The 26,696-nt window shown below is 38.3% G+C and overlaps 1 protein-coding gene across 7 annotated transcripts in view; it reads right to left on the minus strand.

Moving 5' to 3' along the window:
- ATP2B1 (ATPase plasma membrane Ca2+ transporting 1) overlaps nt 1-26,696 on the minus strand; it is a 66,323-nt gene that overhangs the window by 16,801 nt on the left and 22,826 nt on the right. For all 7 annotated transcript variants that reach the window (XM_087764382.1, XM_087764384.1, XM_087764378.1 and 4 more), the window contains exons 2-12: nt 20,987-21,397; nt 15,842-16,039; nt 14,716-14,970; nt 14,510-14,635; nt 13,994-14,137; nt 10,993-11,031; nt 9,723-9,884; nt 7,507-7,721; nt 6,096-6,338; nt 3,438-3,679; nt 395-632 (exon numbers count right to left, since the gene is read on the minus strand). In XM_087764382.1, the coding sequence (XP_087620508.1) occupies nt 395-632; nt 3,438-3,679; nt 6,096-6,338; nt 7,507-7,721; nt 9,723-9,884; nt 10,993-11,031; nt 13,994-14,137; nt 14,510-14,635; nt 14,716-14,970; nt 15,842-16,039; nt 20,987-21,191 (2,067 nt within the window). In that variant the 5' untranslated portion in view covers nt 21,192-21,397. The remainder of the gene's footprint in view (nt 1-394; nt 633-3,437; nt 3,680-6,095; nt 6,339-7,506; nt 7,722-9,722; nt 9,885-10,992; nt 11,032-13,993; nt 14,138-14,509; nt 14,636-14,715; nt 14,971-15,841; nt 16,040-20,986; nt 21,398-26,696) is intronic.

The following is a 26,696-nucleotide window of genomic DNA, read 5'->3' on the forward strand; positions in this document are numbered from 1 at the left end:
TCTCAGGTGACAAACCCTCCTCTCCATCATTCCCCAAGAGAAGCTGGCAACAAGCACAATGGCTAATATTATCCTAAACAATACTCCTAATACTCCAAGTGGTAAAAAAAAAAATGGCAAGTTGTTCCATCTACTGAGACCCTGCACAGTAAGCGCCTTAAGTCATTAGTTTGTACAGAGCTTCAGTAACACAGCATAAGTGACATTAAGAAGTTTTAATCTGCTTTTATAGCTCCATTAACTTTCCCCCCCCCAAGAAATTAGGTTTTCATTTATCAGCTGTGCTTAAGGCACACAACAGCAATTCAGTTCCTTGTACTCGCTGCATGACCAACAACAACATGAATCAAGATCCGTTGTAACAGAATCACTGCAGTTTAGTCAGTGACCCTACCTCAGGTCTCACAGGATCTTCAATCCCAACAACAGCAATGCACGTCAGACCGGTAACAATATCATTTTCATTGTCCCATTCTGGCTCAGGTTCCCCTGCTGGGAAGTCTCTGAATGCCAGGCAGATGGTTCTGAGCCCTTCAGAAGCCATTGGCTCAATTACGGTTTTCACAATATCATCACGGTCCCTAGGTCTAAATACCTTTGGTTCTCCGTTAGCACTCAGTATTTTGAAGCACCTGAAAAGGAAGGTTTAAAGAGTTATCAAATTTTAACCAGAAGTTCAGCCCATTTAATGGCTTACTAGTCAACTCCACTAAGTTTCCACAAGCTTTGTTTTCGCTAGACTCACACACACACAAAAAGCCAGTAGCAGCATCCCTAAGGTAATCATCTCCATATGCACTTAATCTTTTTCCAGCTGCAAAAAACATACTAGGTCTAGAAAGTTAACTGAGCCAGTTATCTTAGGATGAAAATAGTGTCCAATGAGTTTAGGACGTAAACATTAGTTACATCCCAGAAGTATCCATTTCTCCATCGTACATAAACAGACTAGTGTCTGTGCTGGTTGAGTCAGTCAATCCAGTTTCAAGTTCAACAAAATAATCCCACCTTGTTAAGAGTTATACAAGTCTCAGAAGTACGATATGTTTCAGAACATGCATGTGGTGCTTAAACAGCTGTAAGCACTAAACTTACAGCACTAAAAGCAAACTCTGGTACTACGATGAAACTAATGCTATCCTTCAGAGTAGTAAGGTTTGCTCCCCTACCTCCCCGTCCCCCAGCTAAGTACAAACCATTCAGAGAGCATCTAGCACAGAGTTCTTAATGTGAAGTATTAAATGAAAACCACTTAAATCTGATTTAAATGTTTGTAAAAGAGACTAGATCAACACTACGTACTCTTAACACATGCTCTTTTAGTTATGTTTCTTCATGCCAAAGATGCCACTGCTTTCATAGACAGCATACATACATTACCAATATTGATGCCATGAATACAACACTATCAAATATTTTGAACAATAAATTTAGCCTTGTTCATCTGCATCCTTAGCAAAGTTTTGTCATAAAGCAACGCCATAAGCATTTGTTTTCCAGATTAGTACTAATGTGGCAATGAAAAAAGATAATAATTTATGATTTTTTTAAAACACCACGTTCAGACCTGGCAGATCTGCTAAAATGCCTACTGTTATATTTAAGTATTTAGTGCAAGGGTTGAGGGAATTCTCAGGTGCAATATATATAAAAAAGTTTCCACCTCAGCCAAGAAATGAAAATGAAGCAGTCCCTTAAAGCTTCATAGTATTCATCATAACTGAAATTTGAAGTCTATTTGAATTTCCTGATTTTGGCTCAAATGTCAGAAACCACTAAGGATATCTTGTGTTACCTGCAATCATAGGGCTTGTGATAAATTCAAAGCATTCCAAGATGACTAAATGGAAGCCAATAAACTTTATGCAAAGATTTCATTGAAACTCACTTCAAATATTTGACTTGATGGTAAGGAAAGAAGAATAAAACTGCTCTGCTTGAAAAAGTTTGCTGCATTTCTTCTACACTTATTAGCGACCCATTTGTGTCTTATAAATATTCATGTTTAAGCTTTCAGGGCTCGAGAATAGTCATATATGTGATAAAGCATGAGCAGCACAACTGACAAACCGGGTTACAAGCTCTGAGATTAATTTCTGGCACTGCATAGGTAGTGGGTAAAGAAAGTGGCTTATGATACTAAGGCTTTTTCCTAGCCCGTGCATACTCTGAAATAGTTTTGGAATTCCAACTACCCCAATAGTATCCAAATCAGTCTAGGTTTTCTTGTTCTTTGCCAAATGTCCTTATTATTTATTTTCTTATCTCAGTTATGAAGCTAAGTGGACCACATGAGCCTGGATGGAATGAGCTTCAGCAGCTTCTACAGTTCAACTGCTCGAGATAATAAAGTACAAAATACTTCTGAAGGTAGAAGTAATGCAAATATAGCATACTTATTCACTGATGAGACAGCTTAAAATCTAGCTATGAAAGAAATCACATCTAAATCTAAGTTCCATATCAAAAGGAATAAGAGTCCTTTAAAGATTGACCATTTGTTGTCAGCACTAAGTTGAGGAGAAGGAAGATTTCATTTTTTTTCTTTAGTGCATTAGTACTTTTCCAGATAATGATTTGAGGGGCTAGTAGCAAGCAAAAAGGTAAACTGAACTGATGAACATAATCTATGCACTACTCAGATTAGAAATAATTTGACATTAGAACCAAAACCAGACTGGTTACAACTGCTATTCCTAGAGAACATGACGCATGCATGCTTGACTTCTCTCCTCACCTAGTTACCACAGCCTTCTTAACATCTGAAGGTTTGTCCCAGTGGTGACTAATCTCTCACTAATAGCCTAATCTCATTCTAATAAATCCTCTATAGATGGGCAGATGCATAAGGAAGCAGTTTGCTTTCTCACATTAAAAACCCTCAAGTTTCTCCAATGGCCAAGTTCAACCTCCTGTTAAAATTATCAACTTGGACACTGACTTGCAGTGTCTTTTGAAGCTGAAAGTAATCTTAAAAGTAATCACTTTTCAAAGACATAAGTCCTTCCTGGAATTTAGGCATATCAGCTGTTGCGACTTTACTGGAAGATAGGCGAGTATTTTGGCCAACCACACCTAAAACTATAATAGTTTAACTCGATAATAGATCAATTCATAGACACTTTCCTGTATCAGAGCAGAGTTCACAAGTTAAAATTAATCGTGACCCACTCTTTCTTTTGGGAGTGGGATGTGAGAATTGAAGTAACAGAAATGCTAATTGCCCATCTTACTGTATAAAGTCAAACAATTGAGGCAGACAAGCTAGGAAGCTGGCTGCAATCACAAGGGTATAGGACTGCTGCACTTGTTTGTGAATAGGGCGACAGAAATATTTCGCGGGCTGTGGCACAATGTTGTTTAGCACTTCTGTCTCCTCACCTATCACAACATTTAGCCAAATTTAGGTGCTGAAGTACAATAGTAGTTGTTCTTACTTTTTAAGAACTATCTCAGAGGCACCTTTACTGAATATCCGGAAACTGCCATCAGAGTTTTTTAACACAGTACTCATAGATTTTCTAACAGAGTTGAAGGTGTACACTTTGTACAAATCCTCTTCTGGTATCTCATTTCTTACGTCCTGATAATCACGTTTTAAATCCAAGAGCAATCCTAGCAAGGCACATTCAGTTTTATTTCCAACATGACGTGGTAGGCCACCTTCTTTTTCAGGAGGCTGCAAAAAGAACAAGAACCTTTGCTGATTAGGAGGTTAACTTATGAACCACAGCATTCAGAAAACAAGGAAGCTAGGGCCAACCTTAGCTCTGGGATGGGGAAGTTTCACTTTCACAATGTTTACTCTATGAAGTCCTGTAAGTCATGAGCTGAATCATACCGCTGGCTTTTATAAGTTACTTCTGTACCTGTTTAGTATCTTTCACTCCCTTTCTCAGACTCAAAAAAATCACCCATTAAGTTTGTATCAAATCCCAACATGAGCCTTCTAGAAGGCATTTTCCTTTGCTTGAAATATCTATCTGATCAATTGAGTGTAGGCCCTGAATAATTATTTCACATTTTGAAAGTACACATAAGTTTAATTAAACCGATTTAAGCAAGCTAAATGGCATTATTTCTGCTAAATTAAAGTATCCTTTCCTGTAATAACTCTTCCTCAATGACTTAGACTACGATCAAATCACCTGTTAGCCTTCTACTGAATAAACTTAGTCTTTAAGCTTCTTAAGTCTCACTACAAGTTCTGTTTTCCAGGTCATGGCCCATTTAACTGGAAAGAGTTCAGAAACAAGTTTCCAACCCTTTAATACCAGAACAAGCTTCTTATCTCAGCAATGTGAAATATGCAGGTACTAGTGCTATAAGTAAAGCAGTATTTCTCTCAAGATATTTCTGAGCTTATACAGCTAAAACATTGCAGTGTAGTTTGTAGCAAAACCAGCAGCAGTACTTACTCTGCCTAACATTCCTCAAACAGCTAGAGCTAAACTATACTAATCATAAGTCAGTGATCGTTCAGAGCTGCAAGATCTTAGATTTGGCTGTACTGAATACTCACACTTTCAAAATGTTTATTTTAATGTGCAGTTTAAGAAGTCCAGTTCTGGTCTCCCCAGTAGAAGAGACATGGACATCCAACCATGGGCCACAAAGATGATAAAGGGACTGGAGCACCTGACATATGAGGAAAGGCTGAGAGAGCTGGACTGTTCAGCCTGGAGAAGAGAAGGCTCTGGGGAAGAAACTTACCAGTGTGTATTAAATGACTGAACGGGGCAGGTGGGTGAAGTGACAGTAAAGACTGCCAAGCCAGACTTAGTGGTACCCAGCAAGAGGACACCAGGCAATGGGTACAAACTGAAACTCTGAAATTCCATTTGAACATAAGGAAACACCTTTTTACTCTAAGGGTGGTCAAATACTTGACCAGGTTGCCCAGAGGTTGCAGTCTCCGTCCTTTGAGATTCTTAAAACCTGACATAAATAGCCCTGAGCAACGTGCTCTGGCTGACCCTGCTTTGAGCAGGGGAGTGGGTCCAGAGAAACTCAAGAGGTCCCTTTCAGCCCTCTGTGATTCTGTAAAACAGACTAACTCTGACTGCATTGTATACAATTTGATTAAAATTGTAGTAATAAGGGACCTGCTCAGTTTACATGCAGCTACTTTTTTTTCTTTCTATAACAAGATCTTTAGAAAATAGACTGTGAAACTCCTCACATGCTATAACTCATTAGTAGTATTTCAGTTTTGTTTCAGAGAAATTGATGCTGGTGATCTTGATATGCCACCTCAAGTACTGCTGCAATTGAGGAAATTCTTGCAGAGGTACCATTGGCTGAATGGTACCATACATCTTTATTGGCTGAAAACTAGCTTTTAGACTAGGGTTTTACTGCTATTCCTGTACAAAGCATTCATAGTGGAGGCTTCTACTAAATCTTGAAGTGCTAATTTACTTATTTTTTTTAAAGCTAAATCCTAATTATTATTTTTGCTGCCTTAAAGAATATAAGTTATGCAACACGTTGGAATAACTACAGCAAGGAAGCTATGTTTGGAGTTGCAGAAAATGATGCACACAAGAGTGCTAAATAGTCCAGTATTTATAATGTGTAATAGTCCATTATTCTTTTTATTTAAAAATATTTTGGAAGTCCCAAGCGAGGTATGAGCAAAGGTGTTACAATTCTAAAGCCTACAAACTCATACAACAGTATCTGGAATAAAAGTCCATGAAAATCGTCATCTGTACTTGCATTTTCTTATTACTCTAGCTAATGTTATGCTTCTCTTACATGTTTACTTTGAAGTAGCACTCAAATCGAGCCAAGGTGCTCTTCAAGTAAGGTAAACAGCCCCACTTATAAAAACAAATTTAGAAACAACTGTGAACTTAAAGGAAGTTATCTTTCTGAGACTGTCTTTGAATTATCAGTTCTAACTGAAATAAGCTATTTTTGGAGTTTAGTCTGAAATTAACAGTTGACTAATTCACAGCACGTACAAAATACCTTACACTGCATTTTGCCACACACTTACACTTAACTGCCTACCATGTGGCCACCAGAGAATTTGCATCTTTTGAGGAAGTTGTTTAGTTACCTTGATTAGAATGAAGAAATCCACTTACCAGTATTTTGGAAGTGTAAGCACAATTAACAGAAATTCCTGTCACAAGGTAAGCCATAGTTTTCTCTGGAATAGCTTCTGGTTCTGGAATTTTTTTATAATGTTTTTCATTGATGTAGGCTTGGACCACTGTCATTCTGTTCATGGTCAATGTTCCCGTTTTATCTGAGCAAATAGCTGTTGCATTGCCCATTGTTTCACATGCATCCAGATGTCTCACCAAGTTATTGTCTTTCATCATTTTCTAAGGAAATAAAAGCAGTCAACAGCTAGCCATGACCATTACTTCACATTTCAGAAACTCTCATTTAGGGTGGCCAGTCTTACACAGCAGTTTCAGAAGACTCTCAGCCTTTAAGTTATCTGGCATCTTACAGAGGAAGAACTGTAGCTGCCACATTCTGTAAGGATTCCTTTAAGTCTATCATGTCACAGTAAACTTCATTTTGAACAAGGTTCATAAATACGGTCTTCATCTCCTGTATCTGCATGTCACGCTGACTACTAGTCTGACTGTTATGAACAAATAGTTTATGATGATATTTAGAAACAGAAAGGTACAGACTGAGCTTTACCAGATACAACATTAAAAAAAAAAAAGTCCTTCTGCTTACAAGCAAGATCAAGTAAACTGTTACAGACTTATCCGAACATCAGATGATATGTATTTCAAAGACGCTAGAGTCAGACTTAAAAATCAAATACAAACTGGGAGACTAATGTTTCAGCTATGATAGTGAGGACTACACAAATTCCATAGGTCAAACATCACTTTAAATTCTTTACTCAACAGGTTTGGATAGTATTTTAACCTTGAAGGGGTAACATAACTTCAAATGACACAATCCTAAGGTTACTTCTAGTTAGTACTGTAAGTTATTAAGTTTCAGAACACAGCCTGAACAGTCATTGTCTTTTACAATTAGATTTTCAGATCGATAACCAGTCCCAGCATGCTGAAGCAATAAGAAAATTAAGAGGACAAAGAGCATGAGTTAAAAACCATGCTGTGTAAGAAATAGAAATCTATATGTTCTACAATTTTCAGTCCTCAAGCAGAATAAATCTGGAAACTTTTGTAGTAGTTGCTTAACACATCAGTTAGATAGAAGTTCAGGTCTACAGAAGAGTTAACACATGTATTTATTTTAAGCAAATGCTACAATGTTATGAGCTAAACCCATTAATCTTTAGTTGGTGACAACAGGCTGTCACTTCTCATTGTTCATGTTAGTGTGTATTCAGAGATTAAGAAAAATACTGGGGTGGATTTCTTACACAGTTCAGGGAAACAACAACAGTTTCTCCCCAATCTGTTACGTATATGTGATGCAGCGTATCTCAACTGAGATTTTACAGCTGATGAATACACCCACCTACCTTTAAGATCTGTTCCCCATCTATCCACTTACCTTAACAGAGTAAGCCAGAGATATAGTGACTGCAAGTGGAAGACCTTCTGGTACTGCCACCACCAAGACTGTAACTCCAATAATGAAGAACTTCACAAAATACTGAATATAAATTGGTGTACATTCAGCAAGCCAAGGTCTCTTCTGAACCCAGAAGGTATCAATTACAAAATATAACACGAGGATAATGACTGTGATTGCAGACATCAATAAACCTTGTTAAAAACAGAAAAAACAGTTTTCAGAAGTTATCCACAGACTGTGGATAAGTCAAGTGCAAACACTTTTGCCTTTATAGAAGTTAGTTTATAGCTAAGATATCAAACAGGCAAGCCAGGAAACATTGAGGTAGTTCTCAAAGGTGTTCCAACTTCCAATGCAAGTATTTCCTCATGCACTTCACCTAGGAGCTTCTAAAATCTTTTCTTTTTTCTTCCCATTTAATTGAAAAGTGTAGATCTAATTATGAACAGGAGAGACCAATATGTAAAGTCAACTGACTAAGCAGAATAAGAACTGAAATAATTCAGCAGGCCTTCAACGATTGTACTGCTGACTTATTCAGTAGAGAAAGCTGCTGACAGTCTGTACCATGCTTCCTGCTGAAGGTGGGATTAAATATGGCAGGTAAGCACAGTGTTCAATGAACTGGGAGTAACTGGGAAGAGAAATCAGAACTGCTGTTAGCAAGCTGAGCAGCACACTTAAGACATCACAAGAAAACAGTGAAGGGGGAAAAAAAAAAGTCTTACACAAGGAGTGGCTGAGGGAACTGGGGTGGTTTAGTCTGGAGAAAAGGAGGCTGAGGGGAGATCTTATTGCTCTCTACAACTACCTGAAAGGAGGTTGTAGCCAGGTGGGGGTTGGTCTCTTCTGCCAAGTAACAAGCAATAGGACAAGAGGAAACTGCCTCAAGTTGTCAGGCACTGGAACAGGCTGCCCAGGGAAGTGGTTGAGTCCCCATCCCTGGAGGTATTTAAAGGACGTGTAGTCGTGGCGCTTAGGGACATGGTTTAGCGGTGGACTTGGCAGTGCTAGGTTAACGGTTGGACTTGATGATCTTAAGGGTCTTTTCCAACCTAAACGATTCTATGATTCTATGAAAATGGACCTGGCTGGAATAAAGGAACAGAAGTCACTGAAGTGTCAGCTCTTTATACAAGAATGCTTCTGTGTGTGGACCATCCGAAAGCAGCGGGATGGAAAAATGCATGCATGAAGTAGATGAGCGTTAAGGGTGTGTGGGGAATTACAATGGGTCAAAAGGTGCACAAAGGAAAATAAGAGCTCTTATGAAAGATATGAAAAAAATTGCTTGATAAAAACAGTATTTTACACTAAGCATACCATGGAAGCTTTATTCAATGTCTGTTAGTACAAGTTCCTCTGAAAAATTAACATTGCTATACATAACTATGGAGCGCTAAAGCTAAAAGTTTAATTGCTTTGTCCTCACATTGTAACTGTCTTATGACAGAGATGCTGAAGTCAGTCCTTTTTGAGCTGTGGGCTGAGCTACAAGACTTCTAGAAGTTCCTTCTAGCCTAAATCTTTCAAGAATTCTACATGCACTAAAATAAATCCTGAAATATTTGAATTGAACCTCTACATACTAGATAACATAGCCTAAAATTTACACTGAACTTCATTGGTGTTTTAGTCTACTTTCAAGAAGCAACAGTTTGTCAAATGTTTTGACAAGACAGCTGAATATTAGGCGATAGAAGAGTTACAAAAGCTACAGGACAGTAGAAAGCCAATAAGAATGTTACATATCACCGAGGCATATGTTAAGTGGAAATTCTTAAGCCTCTGGAAGTACCAGAGATAACCTGGTTGACCCTACCATGTTTTCCAGACTTCAGTCAATTTATAGTTCTCCAGGTACATCACTAAATGCTGCATCTTATCTGAAAACATCTTTTGTAACAGTTGTCCAATGTTATGAAGCTGAAATTTTCTCTCCCAGAAGCTGACATTCTAAAGCCTGAATCTATTTAGCTCAAGAAAAAATAAAAGCCATCCACGCGACACAGTCTGGAAAGCCATCAGCACACTCAGGCACAATCGCATACTTGCATGCATTGGAATTCTGCACTTAAAATAATCAAACTGGTCAAGGGTAGCTACTTAAGTTATCCCCTCACAAACCATGCACGTTCCAACTTTATTCAAATGCATGACATCAACATAAGGAGAGTACTGATACATCATACCTGCTTTGCCAATCTGAACTGCGAGCTTTGTCAGTTTGCCTTGGAGAACCGACTTCTCTTTCTTTGGCAAATTTGCTCTCTTCTTGTCTTTCTCATCTCCATCCCCAGCATCCTCACTCTTCAGTGGTTGCATTTCCATGGCTGCACCATCCTGAGCTTTAGCTAGAAGTTAAGACCAAATAAAGTTTAGCCACTCCGGAGTCCCCAGTGTCAATGATACATAAAAAGCTCAATAACACCAGGTTCCACTAAACACCAGTGCTGCATAGTACCTTGTATCCAGAGATGCCATACTGCACATGAATATTTAAAGAAGCATATTGGTTGTAGATGCCCGGGTGCTGGCAGCAGGGGAGCTGCAGCCTGTGGAGAAGACCACGGTGGGGCAGGTTGTCCCCCTGCAACCCATGAAGGTCCACAGTGGAGCAGATATCCACACTGTATTCCATGGAGGGCCCCATACCGCAACAGGCAGATGTGCCCTGAAGGCAGCTGCAGCCTGTGAAGGGCCCCTGCCGGAGCAGGCTCCTGGCAGGAGCTGTGGCCCATGGGAGACCCATGCTTGTGCAGTCTGTTCCTGAAGGACTGTACCCTGGGGGAAGGACCTACATTGGAGAGGTTCATGAAGGACTGTATCCCATGGGAGGGCCCCCAAGATGGAGCAGGGCAAAAACGTGAGGAGGAAGGAACAGAGACAAGCATTATGAACTGACCAAAAAACCCCATTCCCCATCCTCCTGCGCTCCTCAGAGGCAGGAGGTAGAGGAGTTGAGAGTGAAGTTGAACCTGGAAAGAAGGGGGGTTGGGGGGAAGGTGGTTTCAGTTGGTTTTGTTTCTCACCATCCTACTCTATTTTTAATTGGCACTAAACTAATATTCCCCAAGTTAAGTCTGTTTTGCCCATGAAGATAATTGGTCAGTGATCGCCCCGTTCTTATCTCACACCACATTCTATTTTCTGCCCCATCCTGCTGAGGAGGGGGAGTGAGAGAGCAGCTAGTTGGGCATCTGGCCACCGGCCAAGGTTAAGTCATCTCAACAAGATAGCTTGAACAACCTTGGTAAAGTTTACTTTTGTACTATCTAGCTATGTTGAGACTACCAAGTTCATTTAAGCATTTGTTTTGCACAGATTCACTTATGCCATCTTTAGCATAAGCACTTTGGATCTAATTATTCAATATGCATTTTCATAGGAAAGTATGTATTCATTACATACACTCTCAGAAAATAAAGACTTGCAAGAAAGGATCAGAGAACCTGCATTTACCTTTGTTACGGTTTTCAACAGCTCCATCTTGCTTTTTACCTGTTGGAGAGGGGAACAAGTTGTGTTTTAAATTGGCTGTGCAGAGTTTATTTCAGTGTTTACATTTATATATAATACATCCATTACCATATGCTGAAACAAGCAACTGCATTTTTAAAAAGAGTGTAGAACAAACTGGAAACAGAGGGATGACATAACTAAGGCTTTAAAAGTGTAAGTCAACTCACAGAAACAGCTCACATCAGTTTTTTGGACTTCACTTTTCCCATACAAGACTCCTGTAGTGTTATGCTACCATAATTAAGTTCACACAAATTACTGACACAGACATTTATTACTTGTGAGGAAAGCTTTCAAAAGGCTTGCCTAAACATTTTTTCTAGGGAAGAAATTTGTGACATTAAAGTGATTCTGGTGGCCTCAGTCTGCTCTCTGTTCTTCCAACACTTGACAACTGTATCTGACTACTACTGTAAATGAACTGTAGGCTCTCAAGTCCAGAATCAGTGCTTTTGTACAACATTGCAGAAGCTACTGTAGTATAAAATACTTATAAATCCACACCAAAGCTTAATGGAGGTACAGCACTGGATTACTGGATCTATGCTAACCCTGTTTACGCAAGCATGACTATAATCTGTTGGCAACAGACCAGTATTACACCACTAAGAGAATAGTTCAAGTTCATAATAAAATATTGCTCCTACCTCTGTTCAGAAATGGAGCTCAACAAGATATAAAGAACAGTGAAATCATGAAAGAAATTAATGAGTGAAACATTAAAGGTAACTAGAAGACCAACACATCGTGTAGCTTATTGGGGCTGGGGGGCACACTACCTTTTTTTGTTTGGGTTTTCAGATAAAAAGGTTTAGATAATACCTTGGCAAGTGACAAACTTTTCTAAGTAGAGAAAGCAGGGGTTATATTACTATTTACAATAACCTGAAATGAAAGCACAAAATTGAGGAATTTAGAATTAAATCCAGAATTTTTCAGTCTCACTGGTAATTCATTAAGTCTTTGGACTTAGGTTATGTAGACCAAAATGTAGCACTCAGGTAGAAGAAAATCAAATTGTCAAGCAGCCTGTCTGGCATGACATTTAATACTGCCACTACATTATTATTGTAGACATAGTCTGATTTCTGTACATAAGATTTCACCCCAAGCATCCTCAGAACAGCGGGGGCGGGGGGGAAGGAAGGAGGAAGAAAAAAAAAAAAAAAAAAAAAAAGAAAAGAAGAAAAGCATGTTCACCTTCTCCAGAAGATGCCACTTCAGACTTAAGAATTCAACATTGTCTCCTAATTTAGTATTTGTTCTTTCCAAGTTCTAAACTTGAGTTACTTCTAACTCCTTGCACATATATTTGCTTTCACTCTGAACCAAGCCATACACAGACAACTAAAAATAGCCACTTTAATCTCCTTAACATTCACAGAGAAGCTAATTTAGTTTAACCTGAGTTTTACCAAGGAGAATCTTATCAGGCATCTAACTTAAGGGAAAGAGGAAGTTGTCTATCTTGGCAGACAAAAAAATCCCACAAGTGTCCAGGCCCTAGGATACACCAAAACACTACTTGTCAAAAAGACTTCTGCTTATAGAATAATATACACTGGCAGACTATTAATAAAAGCTATAATCTTCTCCATATCTCCTGTAGCAGCTGGTACTGTTGCTTCCTTCCTCCTCCTTCCTCTGTAAGGGAAAGAGCAAAGGATGAAAACTGCTCCACACTAATCCCTGGAAGCGCTGCAGGTCACCTTTTACTCTTCACTACAACGCTTGAGCTTGAAACTAATTTTGAACTTACAATTCTTCTTGTAACGATTCTTGTAACTTATTTCTGAAGAAACTTACTACTTTACATTTCAAGAAGAGTCAGAACTGTAATATATTTGTGGATTAGGACAAGACGACAAAAAGCACAGTTCAATCCTAATTCCTGCACAGAGCACACATTTCAACAATTGCCACTTCAGTTTGAAGGCACTGAGATTCCTAAGCACGTTTCTGTATAGCTTTCCATTTATGGCTTTCCATTACTGTTTCATATTCCTCTAATGAAAAAGCATATTTTTCTGCCAAGAATCCTCAGACTCAGTCCCATCCAGGAGACCTCACAACAGTTTCTACAAAAATTTTTGCTGTGGTAAAGCTCAGTCCTGAACACACCTTGTGAGAGCTAGTATCAAAACATTACTGGTTAACATTTCTAAGCTTTGATTCTCAGGATAAAGGCTATGGCTTAGATAAGCGACCTTATAATTCCAGCTACTGAGCAAGTCTTTCAGAATAAGGAAGACAGCCCATTTCACACTTCACAGAAGGGCTCCAAAATGCTCTGGGTTACAAATCCCTCATCCCTCCAAAAATAAGTTTACAGAAAAGTGCCACTAGGGATTTGCCTTGTGTATATATCTGAACATTCAAAATTTCGGCTCTGGAAGCAAAGGAGTGGCAGAAGCAGCTGTCTGCTCACCTTTATCGAAATCAGTCTTCTATATGTTTAAGATATCCACAAACTCAGCAGTATCAATGATACAAGCTTTTCCCTTTCAAGTGTCATAGAAGAACTCCTTATATAGGACATTTTCTATCTGTCAAAAGCAGAACTAGATACTTATTAAGTTATTGGTAATAACCTGTTTGCCATAAACAAATATTTGCCATTAGACATGAATGTAGTGTGAAGTTACACAAGATGGCAGTTTAACAATTTATACATGGTATGGCTGGTTAGGAGTTGTAAACTTTCCAACCTCTAATTGATCAATGAGATCTGAAGTTTAATTAAAAATCCATGTGACAAAAGTTATTAGTGGTGGTGTACTCCCAGGTCACTGGACCTGAGGGTTTTTTTCCTGTGAAACCTACTGAAAGTATGAGATTTAAAAAAAGATTTCTGGCTCCAGATGACTAGAACATGTTTTTATCCAGTAACATTCAGGAGTTCACCCCTCCCTCCCCAGGGATTTAAGATTATTATGCCTACTTTTCTTGTCCTTCTTCTCTTTTTCCTTTTCCTTCTCCTCTTCATCTCCTCCAGCCCCAAGTAAGGTAAAGATGATTCCAGTCTGGGAGTTCACACCTACAGCAGTAACTACCATTCTTCCAGAGCCTTCCATCACATGTGTACCTGAAAGATTGAATGAGGTTTTCCACTGAGTCTTGAGCAGTTATATGGCAAAGCACAAAGGAAATGAGTTCTCAGACTTCATGTTGATGAAACCATTAAGATGTGCGTATAGATACCGCTGTGTTCCCCTAGAGCTGTAATTGCCAAAACTATCTGGAAAAGAAAACCATAAGCAACTACACAAAATGTTTGTCAGTTTTAAGAGTCTGCTCACTTTGACAAAGTTTTGTACTAGTTGCACTGTTTTTTAGATACTTTAGGAGTTAGCCTAGATAAGGTCCACTTTGCCAGATTTTAACCTCGAAATTTTAAATAACCAGTTCACCTCCAGAAACAAACCACTTTCTTCAAGAATTGTCAAATATCACACACCTGACAGCAGCATAGGATCTCTGTCCAGAGATTTCTTAACATGATCAGATTCTCCAGTCAGTGAGCTTTCATCAATTTTGAGGTCATTTCCTTGAATGAGTACACCATCAGCCGGTAAAAGATCACCTACGAGAGATCACTGGGTATGTTGACTGCAGTTCCTTTTTTAAAAATAAAAGAAAGTTCAACTTTAAAAATATGTTTACCATATTTCACTTGTGCAATATCTCCAACAATTATGTCAGCTACTGGTATTTGGATGACTTGGCCACCTCTGATGACTGTGAATTTCTGTTCTTGTTCAATACGGCTCTGCAATCCCCGAAATTGTTTCTCTTTACTCCAGTCATTGAAAGCTGTTACTAATACCACACAAACTACAGATAGGAGGATTGCTGCTCCTTCAATCCAACCTGCTTCAGATTCCTCCTCTTCTTCACCAATATTTACTGATCCACATACTGTAGAAAACAGGTTTTAGATTTAAGAAAGTTCACGTAGACAGTTATTTCAACAAGGTTTTGCCAAACAGAAGGAACTACTAATAGTTGCTAAACATTTTCCATGCTAGCCTTCTTTACAATTTTACATTTATTTTCAGTAAGGGTAACATACAAAGAAGCTAAAGAACCTGAAAGCTAGAGCAGCTCAAGGAAGTTAAACACCTAGAATTTACACCCCTGGTTATCTGAACATAAGTGGATATAGAAAGTTACCTGTCCTTATTATCTTGTTAAATGATAGCATAAGCATGCCAGACTAGACAATTAGTTAACCACCTTCTGCTTTGTCAACATTTCCCACTTTACCTTTATCTTAACAAGCCAGATACATTGGAAAAATTCAGTTCAATGAAGGCCAGATCCCTTCATCTTCCGTTTAGAAGTATAAATATAGCTTCATTTCTTAAATTAGAAAGTTACCAGTGTCATATTGCAAATTAAGGAAAATTTAAGACTTGCTGACTCCCCAAAGAAAGCACATGACCGCAAATTATATATTGCTTAAATATTTGAGGCGTAGCTAAAAAAAAAAAAAAAAAAAATCACTTGCACAGAAACATGACTGGATCTAAGACAACTCCTTGTTCCCGCTGCTTGCACTTTACCCTTGGCATTATTTTGGTCAGAATGATACCAGATCATGACCAGGGAAATCTCATGTTGCCCTTTTAAGGCAAGCTAGAGTTCTAGTAGTGTTCTCTCAATAAGGAACAATAAACTGCTCTTCCACTGACTGAAATCCCATCAAATTTACAGTATAGGCATGTTGGACCAGGAAAGTCAGGAATATAATACAGGTAGATACCTACTTTTTAAAAAGTTTACTTACATGATTCATTTCCTCCCGGAGGCTGGTAAAAAGAAAGGCCCAAGGATACTACAGCTGCAATTTCTAATATAATTAGTGTAACGTCCTGTAGTGCTTCCCATACTAACTGAAGAAATGTTTTTGGCTTTTTAGGAGGTATAAAGTTCTTCCCAAAAACTGCTTCTCTCCTTTCTATATCTGCTGGATTTCCACTTAAACCTATTTAATAACAAGACAAAGTTAGTGATGCTTATTTACATTTCACCCTCACATTAGAAGTGATTGACTGTTTCCCATTCATGGAGTCAAGTCCCACTCCATATTTCAGTAACAATACTGAAAAGCCATATCTCAAATACAATTACATAAATATTATCCCTAAATCAGAGTCACTACAGAAAACCAGTAATATTTTATAATTCACAGTTTGCCAATACAAAGTAAGCTGATGGTCTACCTACTTACACTTAATATGACATAGCAACAGAGTAATAGCAACAGACATACCTTCATACAAAGTAAGCAAGTTTGCAAGACAAGATCATTAGTAGAGTTACTACTATCGAGACTGAGTAGCACCATGCAGCTTTAGCATGACCACAGACTGTGAAGCCAGCTCTGGTTCCCACTGTAGGGATTCTGTATTCAGAGATAACATCCTAGGATCCTACAATTAATGTAACATTTATAATGAAATATTTAATATAATTAATAATATAAAAATACTATATTATATTTTTGTATTATTTATGATATAAAATACTATAAAAAGCTGGTGAAGCTCTCCAGGCATCATGTGGAGAGAGGCAGCCACTTAATGATGCTGCTTCCACCTGGACAGCAGCAGTTTGCTCTTCTGAAGCTTCACTTTCATTCTCTCTCCTCTTACATAGACAAAGCCCATATTTAGCACTGTGCAGGGTCTGTCACCTCAGTTTTGTACCTATCATCTTCTTTCTTATATGCCATATTTCTTTCATATCTCTTCTCTCTCTCAACTCTTGTACCACCCTTAAGGGACACTAGCAGGCAAGAGTGAGGGGCCTTCACTAAAAGGCAATGCATGCTTCAAGAGTTAGCGAAGTCCTTAAAAATAAAGGAATACCGAGTATATTCAGTGCAAGGTCACGCACTCAAGGTTTTCTGTAAGTACACCTCCCGTTTACTCCTTCGACACTTTCCAGCTGCCTAACCCACCATTCAGAATTTAAGCCACTAGCTCATTTTTCAAAGCAAAATAGCCAAACGTCCAGCCACGTTCAGAGCAATGATCTGGATACTTCAACCATATGGGCCCCACGGTTATGATCAGCACCTACTTAAAGACAACAATTTTCCTACTAGCAGTTTTTTTAGTCATTAACCCAACTGCTTAGTGATAAAGGCATTACAAACACTCTCGGTAATCAATAAGAACAGTGACTACTGCAACTGGCTTTTATAAAAAGTCGGGTATTCAACACCTCTAACAGACATTTCCTAGAACTACCACATGATGTTTCAAGACACTTTGCAAAGACTACTGAACTGCAAAGCTCAGTTTTAAATGCTAACAACTGCTATGTAATCACTTAACTGAAAAGCAAAATATTATGTGCAGATCTTTTGAAAAGTGGAACAAATTAAACATACTCTTAGTGTTAATTAATAAATTAGATTTATTCTAACTCTCTTAGATTCACCTTGAATTCACAGCTTTGGAGGTTTAATACAAAGGAGCAATTTTACTGGTTAGCCATAACACTACACTTCTTGAAGTTCAAGCTTTGAGGTGCTTACTTTCACTCTCAACTCAAAGAGCACTGCAAGACCATTTTGAAAATCAAGCTATACAAGAGGATCTAGAGAAACTCAGGACAGCTTGGCCATTCCAAAAGGCTGGACCATATTGCTATTTTGCAACAGATATCATTTCTCTCTTCCTTTTAGCATGGCAGAGTTTGGAAAATTATTTACATTATGTCAGCTGCACCACTTTCCTCCTCCCTTCACAGGGTACCAGGATGCAGAACATCAGAAGTATACAGCAACCGTCTTTGAAGAATGAAAAGCATTTTCCAACAAGGCTATATAAAGTCAAGCTACTATCAGAACCACTTAGTGAAGATTAGTAAATAAGCCTAGCAAAGACAAAAAGCATTTGTATTTTCAGTATTGACCACAATACACCATGCACCAACTTGCTACATTTACCACACAGCTGGCAATTTCATAGTTCACAATCCACAGTCCTGAGGTCAAACCTACAGCCATTATATTGTTCATTATGTACCTTAACTAGGGTAATTTATGTTATTGGGGTTATGTTTGAAAAATACTAGGCAAGGGACTAGTTAAAGCTTCATATACAAATTTTATTAGAAATCTAGAAGTTACTAGATAATCAAAATTATGTAGACCTGTGGAAATACTGATGGTGGTCCATCTCTCCAGAATATAGGAAGGACTTTTACTACTACAGATATGTCAAACATTCATTTATTCACATTTGTATACATCAGTACACACGTAAAGGACATAATAAACATTAAATACTAAGCAGTAAAGTCTGCTGAGTGTCTTATTTTAGTAATACTGGTAAAGGACAGTTCCCATTTCTCATTTCAAATCAGGTAGGTCTGATTCACATTTTGCCTGAGAACAGACATTGCCTTACATTGTCAACAACTTCAGAGCAAGAAATTACACAAACTGAATTCATCCACTCTGTAGCATTTCGGAACTACTTGTACTGCTGCTGTGAAGCCACTGGTAATTACACAAGTCAGCATTTCATATCATAAAGCTTCTGAATAGGAAGAAGTGTCATAGGGCCTTGCAGGTGTACACACGAGATTTGAGAGAGCTACAACTAGTGTAACACATAGCAGTTTTCTGCATGGATCTTGCCTAGATTTTCTCCATTAGAAATGTCTCCATTTCTATACGTACAACTTGAATTTGACAAAAGAAGAAACCTAGTTCTACTTTTACAAGAGCTCTCCAGTACTACCTCTGAGAAATTTATAGCAGCTTACCTGACAGAGAGGCTGGTTCTCTAAAGGTTCATGTAGTGCTTCAGAGCCAAAATGACACCTTTGCAGAGGACACTGCTCTAACTCATCCTACTTAATGTTTTCTGAGCCAATTATCATGTTCAACTGTTGAGGCCTTGCTGCGTTTATGAGCTTCTCTCACACTTCAGAAAAAAGATGGCGCCCTTTTATCAAGTTAGTGATTGTATTTAACTGATTGCAGAACAGTACCTCTAAATGTCAAATCCTTTTGAAAGGGAAAGGCCTCGATCACACAGTCCTCAGTACAGCAGAATCAATCCACAGGAAAGGGCATCTAACCTTTTCTAGTTTTAGTATGCTGACACTCATCATTCCCGTGTGTTAACCTGCTTGTTACATTAAGGGACATGAAGTGAATCCTGCAGTATACTAGGTATTTGGTGCTTAGTGCATCATGGCCATCTACAATCATACGCCCACTTAGCTTGCGGTAATAACGGCCCTTAATCCTTGCAGATTACTGTAAAACAGGATTCAACTCTCAGTTCAGTTCCTGATAGTAGAAAACTACAGCCCTTTTCACTGAGAAAGGAGACTGCCTTTCAATACTATGCAACAGATCAACAGGATAATGAGAGACTGCTGCTCCTATCTAAGGGGTGTTACATTGCCTGTACACAGTAGTGCTTCACACGCATGCACTAGACTTTATAATTCTGTTGATGCAGAGGAACATAAGTTTGCACTCCTCATGTTTTAGAAATTTCTTCTTCAGCCTAAAACTAGTCTACTCCCATTCACTGGCAGGTCAGGCATGAGAGCTGGCTGTTTTCAGTTTGGTAAGAGGAACCCAATTCATGTACTGAAGTAATTTCAAGAGTCTGGAAATCAGGAGTCTGGCTTCAAAAGCAGATCAAGCCAAAACATGCTAAATGCAGATGTACCCAGAGATACCTTATGGCATTAGTAGGCTGTTCTTGATCCATGGAGACAAATTTCCACAGCATTTCTGAAGAACAGAAAGCAACAGCTCTCCAGGATTAAGACAGCAGGTACTTTACTGCCACCAACATGACACCACGTTGTTTAAAAGCTATGTGAGTGCTTAAATGCTGAGACACCACAATTTGCCAAAATCTTGGTTTTAGTACTTCTCAATCACTACCAACAGTAGGACTTCACATTAAGTTTGAGTTAATGTTAGATAAAAATACGTAAACACATTTGTACAGGATACTACGGTTTAGATATCTTAAGCAATATGACTTGCATCTTTCTTTCACAAATTAAAGCTTATAGCTTTCATTTACACTGGAACAGGGTAGTAAGAGAGGGCCAGATCTTAAGGAAAACTTCTGGAAAGCTCTCAGGAAGGAGACGATATATTTATTTCCTTCTTCCCTTTGTACATCCATCTTGGAGTAATAACTCTAGAGAGCAAAAGCATCAGGTAGCCACACTTCACAGAATGCCATCAAGTCCAACATGGCAAAGACTTCTTTAGAGATGCTTATTTCTAGAGAATAAGATTGCATGATCACTTTGCAAACCTTCTACTAATAGTGACAGTACCTCTTAGTGCCTAAAGCTGTATTGATAGTTACTTTGTATAGATCAAATGAAATCTACAGAAATACTATAGATTTAAAAACTAGATCTTGCTATTAAGAATTCAACATAGTACAAATATAAAACAGATGTCACCAGTTTTAAAAATTGTTGCATTAGGGAATATAAGACCTAGGTAGCAACACAGAAGCATTGATAAGCCCTACATTATACTATTAAAACTGTGTTTTATGACAGCATGATCTGAATTGTGAACTATAACTCATATGAGCTATTCACAAAACTTGCACTTTCACAGTAAGTTAAACATTGCTACATTGCATTGCTACTTCATATGGGGATGCCTATGTCAATGAACTTTATTCCGAAGTGCAACTTCACCACTAATCCAACATCTCACATGCAGTTAGACCAATTCAAAAGACTCTTGCTTACTTATTACCATTGAATACCTCTGCCTTAGAGAAGTAAGAAACAGTATTTTATCATGGTAACTGAAATAGCTTTATAAACTTTGTTATATTAAAAAAAGAAGTAGTTTGCTTGACTAAGGTTTTTCCTAAATAGAGTTTCCTCAATACCAGTGTTATAATTGACTTACCTTCATTCGGTGAAGTTTTCAATTTTGTACAGATGCCATGTACATCTCCATAGCATTCCTGTATTTTATGCAGTGCATCTGTAGCTCGAAGTTCCATAAGAGAACGGAGCTCTGCAAGAGTAACTCCAAAATCTCCATGATTAGCTTCTTTTACAGCATTTTTTACGCCACTATATGCAACCGAGTTGTTTGCCATATCACCCATGATGTGTGCAGTCTTTAGTGTAGACAGTTTCCAGGAAGGAACAAGATTTCAACTTAAAATATTTCCAAAAGGAAAATAAATCCTTTGGGTATGAAGACAGTCAGGAGAGCAGACACATCACCCAAGTAAGAGACCCCGTCTGGAGAGATATCTTTGAGGTTGTCCCATGGCGTGTTCTGTTCCCCAAGCCAAATGGCATGTACAGTCTAGGGAAAGAATAAATATACATTCAGTCACATAACAGCTATACTGAAATACATTGTAAGACAACCCTACTCTTTGTATTGAGGTTACAGAACAAATTTCTGCTTAAGGACAATTTCTTCATATTTCCTATAATATTTTTAGGTTGCATTCAGGGGGCAAGAGCAACGAGTCATAAAATGGATGCTTCCCATCCCCAAACAACCTTGCATTAGTATACTTTCTTAAATCATTAATTCTTCGTATAGCTGTTGCCTTTAAGTCTTGCATTTTGCTTGGTATATCCATATGGTTCTTTATGAAAAGGAAACCTTTAAAAACACCTGGAAGTAAATCTGTTTCCAGGGAAATGGAGTTTGGAGCATCCACCACACAGGATAAGAACATGCTCAGTTAAAAATCCCGACTTTTCACTAAAGTTTTCACCTCAGAGTTTGGGATGAGCAAGCTTTTGTGTGTTCCCATGAACTCATTTGTGCAAACCTCAAGGAATATAGTTTCAACACTAAGTTAGCCCATGCATGAAGTACTTTTGTAGTGTAAGTAGGAGTATATCTTCAGGCAGACCTAGGTCTCAATGCATTTTCATGTCCAAACAGTTTTAGCCCCGCTCCAGCCCATTTCATCACAACTCAAGTCTCCCACAGTATCTGCATTTAATTCTTTAAACAGAGGGGAAAATTGCACAATACCACCTTCCTACAGAAGGGACAGAGAGACTAAGAGCAGCTCTTCCATCTGATTATCAGAGCACTGCAGCTGAGAAATTAACATCTACCCACAGGATTCTTAACCTGCACAGGCGCTCTGTATTTAATTCCCGCTCAGCTGACACATCTTGCATGTACACATGTATCTACACAACAGTATAGCGAACGCACAAACACTTCATGCCTACATAAAGATTTGCTGTGTGCAGAAGAACAAAGTCTGATCATGTAAGTCAGCTTTATCGATGTAACAGGGTGCGGCGAGCACAAGTAACAACATATCCCCCCATGAAAAATTATGACTGCCAGGCTCAGATTAACAATAACTTAGACACTTCCAGGTCAACAAGAACCTCAGGTGCCATATGCCTAGCAAAGGCAAACAGTTACCACTGACTGCATTGCTTTATGAAGGCAAAGAGTCAAATAGCAAAGATTTCTGGCTATTGCCCTGCTGGCTTAGAGGACTATTTGGCTGAACCCCTGTGTCTATGTTGAGGTCCAAAGCACTGTCTATGGCTGTTTTCTGGAGAGTGACAAAAATCATAAAGCAATTAATATTCATATGCATAAAACTTCAACATCCAATAACATCAACAAGGTACCTAATTTAAAAATTCATTTTAAATCTTCATTTTTTTATCAGTTACTTGCAAAAAATATTACAACAGTTGAAGAGTCCATGACAATGGTGTTAACCTGCATGCTAGGATGCAGTTTTGATTAACACACATTCTTCAGCTGACTATTACATGTTCTGCTAGAGTACCCTGTAAGTGAAGAAATTCATGTAATCATGTACTAAAGAGTGCTCTTTAAAGCCACACCACATCTTTATCTAATGCCCAAAAGCTGGATGATGTTGGCCAACTAGTAGCCTAGAAGGATTTATCAATTGGCATCTGATCACAAGCTATGACAGTATAACAAGAAGCAGATCAGACCAATGAGTTTGTATAGCTATGGAGAGGATGCTGCAGTTGGTAATTAGGCAAAAATAAACCAAGCAGAATGCCCCACAACTAATTATATCAAACTTGATTCAATTTTAATTAAGAAAAGCTCTGTTCAAGCGTCTAGCAGGAGCCCTGCACTTGAGGCCAAAATACACTCAAATCCAAGTACAGACAGGAGGTCAGGAAAAGTTACAGCTCTAGTCACTGCTCACTTGGCATTGAAAAGCTTTGAGACTGAATACCGGGCCAGGGCAAGACTTGCTTTCATGTGCAAGTAATCTTAAGAGCAGTAACACTGCTTAATCACAGCTCACACTGTGCTTTGCACTCTGGCTCTATCAGCTCCATGCATCTAGATTCCTTTTTGTTAAGACATAATAGTCCAGTGATTAGCTATTACTAACAGTTTATACTGAAAGAGGTTCTCAGATGTTCTGAAGTACCTCAATGGTGTCCTTATGCACCAACAGACCCTTCGGGTTCACAGACAAGTTCAATAAGCTTACATTAACACTACAAAAGCAGTGTGGTTCTGCAGATCAGCTCTAGTAGTGTTACAGAGGATTGGGCACATCCATGTTAGGAAACAGCTCTGGAAAATTGAGAGGAACAGTGTGAAGAATCTTCAAATTCTGAATACTGAGCAAGAGCGGTTTTGCTCCAAATCATAAGAACTTGGTTAAACATTAGCAATAGTTACATCAAATCAGACCAGAAAGAATCTGCTCCAGTAGTCCTTTTTGACCAGGCATTTCAATGGACAGTACAAAAGCCTCTCGGCACATGGGTACAGAATGGACTTAACATAGTTTCTTTGCCGATTCCTACAGAAAAATCTAGCTACAAATTTCTTTAAGAAATATCCTTAATGCAGTTTGACACCAAACCTTGCAACATTCAATAGCTTCCTGTTACAGCAAGTTCCAACAGTCCACTTTTGTAACAAAGTGGCGAGATGCATAATGCAACTATAAACAGTGAAATTCAAGTATCATAAAAGAAAGCATACTTTTAAGCTACATAGATAATTTAATAATATTTATCTCTAACTAGTGGAATATCTTATTTTTGTCCAGTGTTCCAGTTCTCAACTCAATTCTTGCAGCAGCCATTTGAGTAGCATGAGCTCTGAAGCATTAATCATTAAAAGCAACTCATGTCAAACTTCCAATCTGCTAATATCTCAAATTTAAAATTCAAGAAACAGTTATCATAACTAAAAGTCACTTATACACATTACTGAAGTTCCAGCTTATTTAAAGTTTAATTCAGCTGAAGTTATGTTAATGTCCAGCTTACACAAACTGCACACAAGATGATTAAGAGAAGTCTGTCTTTCATTAGGCACATCAACTTTTGGATAATCTTTTGTTTACATATCACTGAGACTAGGAGCAACTTTAAAGCTATTGTCTGTCACCCTCAAGTGACTAAAAGTCCTGTACTGCAGAGGCACCTTACAGTAGCAGGCCATACTCTCATAGGCAGGATTCAGATACTTGTGCAAATCTCTCTGAAAAGACCCTGCTTCTCTATAACTGTAATAGCATCACTGACGTATCATGTTCTTACAGCTGCCTATGAGGAGTACTGCATCTTAAATTCCTTACCCAAATCAGATTGGTATTTATTGCTAAGTGAGTATGCATTGTTACCAGACAAAGACAATAATTCAAAACCCATGAAACAAAGGTTAGATAATTTCATCAGTGTTAAAAGTCTGACAACCTCACAAGCCTCTGTAGTTGGACTGGAAAAAGGATAAGCTCTAAATAGAAGTCTACATGTAGAGATGTTTACCAAAGCACGAAGAGACTATAGATTACAACTCTATTTAGTGCCACCAGAACATACCGTGTTGACCAAGCTAGAAGAAGTTGGAACATGTTTCTTAAAGTGTTCTTGTAACAACACTTTAAATATAAACCCATGTTAATCTCCCCCCCTTCCCCGCGTCTAAAAGCAGCTACTACTGAGGGAGCCCCGAACATTAAGCATGCTTCAAAAAGGACTCCAGAAATAGTCCTCCATAGATGAAAGTATTTAGCAATTAGTAATTTAGTATTTAGTAATTCCCTCTATTTGGAAGAAAGCTATAATCTGTGTTCCACATTCATTAAAATTAAGGCTGCCTTGAAGTGATAGTTTGCAGTGGCCACACACTGGCAATCAAACGTGAACAGCAGAGTTCAACAGTGGCATAATTACTATTGCCCAGATGCACAGGACCTAGCATACTTCAGACCCCACCCAAGGCTTTCCTATTATTGAATTTGCATTTAATACTTGCTTCACCAACCTACAGGAAATACATTTTAATATTAAGAAAATTAAATCTTAAAACACTTAAGCAAACTCACACCTCAAGAGTCAAAGCTCTAGCAATTATATATCCTGTGTCATTCAATTTAATTTATACATCTGCTTGAACACTATACATTCAGATATTAAGCATTAGCTGGTACTAGCATTTGACCTTCAACAACACACTAAAGCTGGTTGCTGTAATATAGGAAAAGGCTTGCAAAGTGATTATCTCAGGAAAGCTTTTGTTTAATCTAATTACTTCAATGAAGACTGGACAGATCTACATACCAAGAGGTTGCAGTGATAAAAACTGTCCCCATATGTTTCAGTTGTCATGCCATTTTAATCTGTTTCAAAAAAAACCAGCTTTTAAAGATACTGAAAAATATAATATGCCTTTGCATACTTTAGTTTGAAATGCACAGCACTGAGTATGTTCCACAGCTTCAAGCCATCACATGACATCTTTCCTTAGGGGGGAAAAAAATGTTGTCCGTAATATTATTATAATGGAGCAATTGTAACTGAGAAACTGATCCGGAAATCACATTGTAGAAGTCTGAGGTATTCTGCTCTGGAAGGTCAGTTTTCTTACTTTAAAAGACAGACCCTCATACCTACTTGAAAGGCTACAGAAACTCGCCATTTCTTGTTTCACAAGAAATACAAATGAATGCAAATAAAACAGAAAGTTCATACAGAACAGTATGCATTTATAGACCCCTATTCCGTATGTTTAAACGTGCCTAACTGAAAAACTAGGAGTTAAATCATTTCAGTGGCATGTTGTTGTTTTAGTGCAAGCATCTCAGATAGCCTGGCTTACAAAGAGACAATTACAAGTAGATTGAACAACTAAGAGGGAGAGGGCACAACCATGGAAGACACTCCGCAACACAGCTTTTAGTACATCACCTTCAGCCTTAAATGTGCCCAACAGTGTTGTAATGACAAGTTTCCCTTATTGAAATGCCTGTGTGAGTTTTCAAAGAGAAATTTAACTTCATTCTGAAGCTTAATCTCTTGGGAGGCAGATGTACTCACCTAACTGAAATAACAACTGGCTGCTGTTCCTAGACTCTGGATGTAAACACTGGTATTTACCAGTGGATGTAAACACTGGTATTTACCACACTTACTCTAAAGGACTGCTGGTGCCTACCATGATTGCCACTTTTGCAGTAGCAGCTTCATCCAATGGTAGTTTCTTTAAGACCCCAAACTATTTCTTCTTGAAGTGATGGCTAAAAAATTAGGACTTCAGTAGTCTGAAGTCAATTCAGTAGTACAAGTTAGCAATGTTCATGCAAAGGATTCCCTCACCAATT

This window comes from Nipponia nippon, unplaced genomic scaffold (assembly GCF_047370975.1).
Source record: "Nipponia nippon isolate SJK-2023a ecotype South Korea unplaced genomic scaffold, ASM4737097v1 scaffold_3, whole genome shotgun sequence".
NCBI lineage: Eukaryota > Metazoa > Chordata > Aves > Pelecaniformes > Threskiornithidae > Nipponia > Nipponia nippon.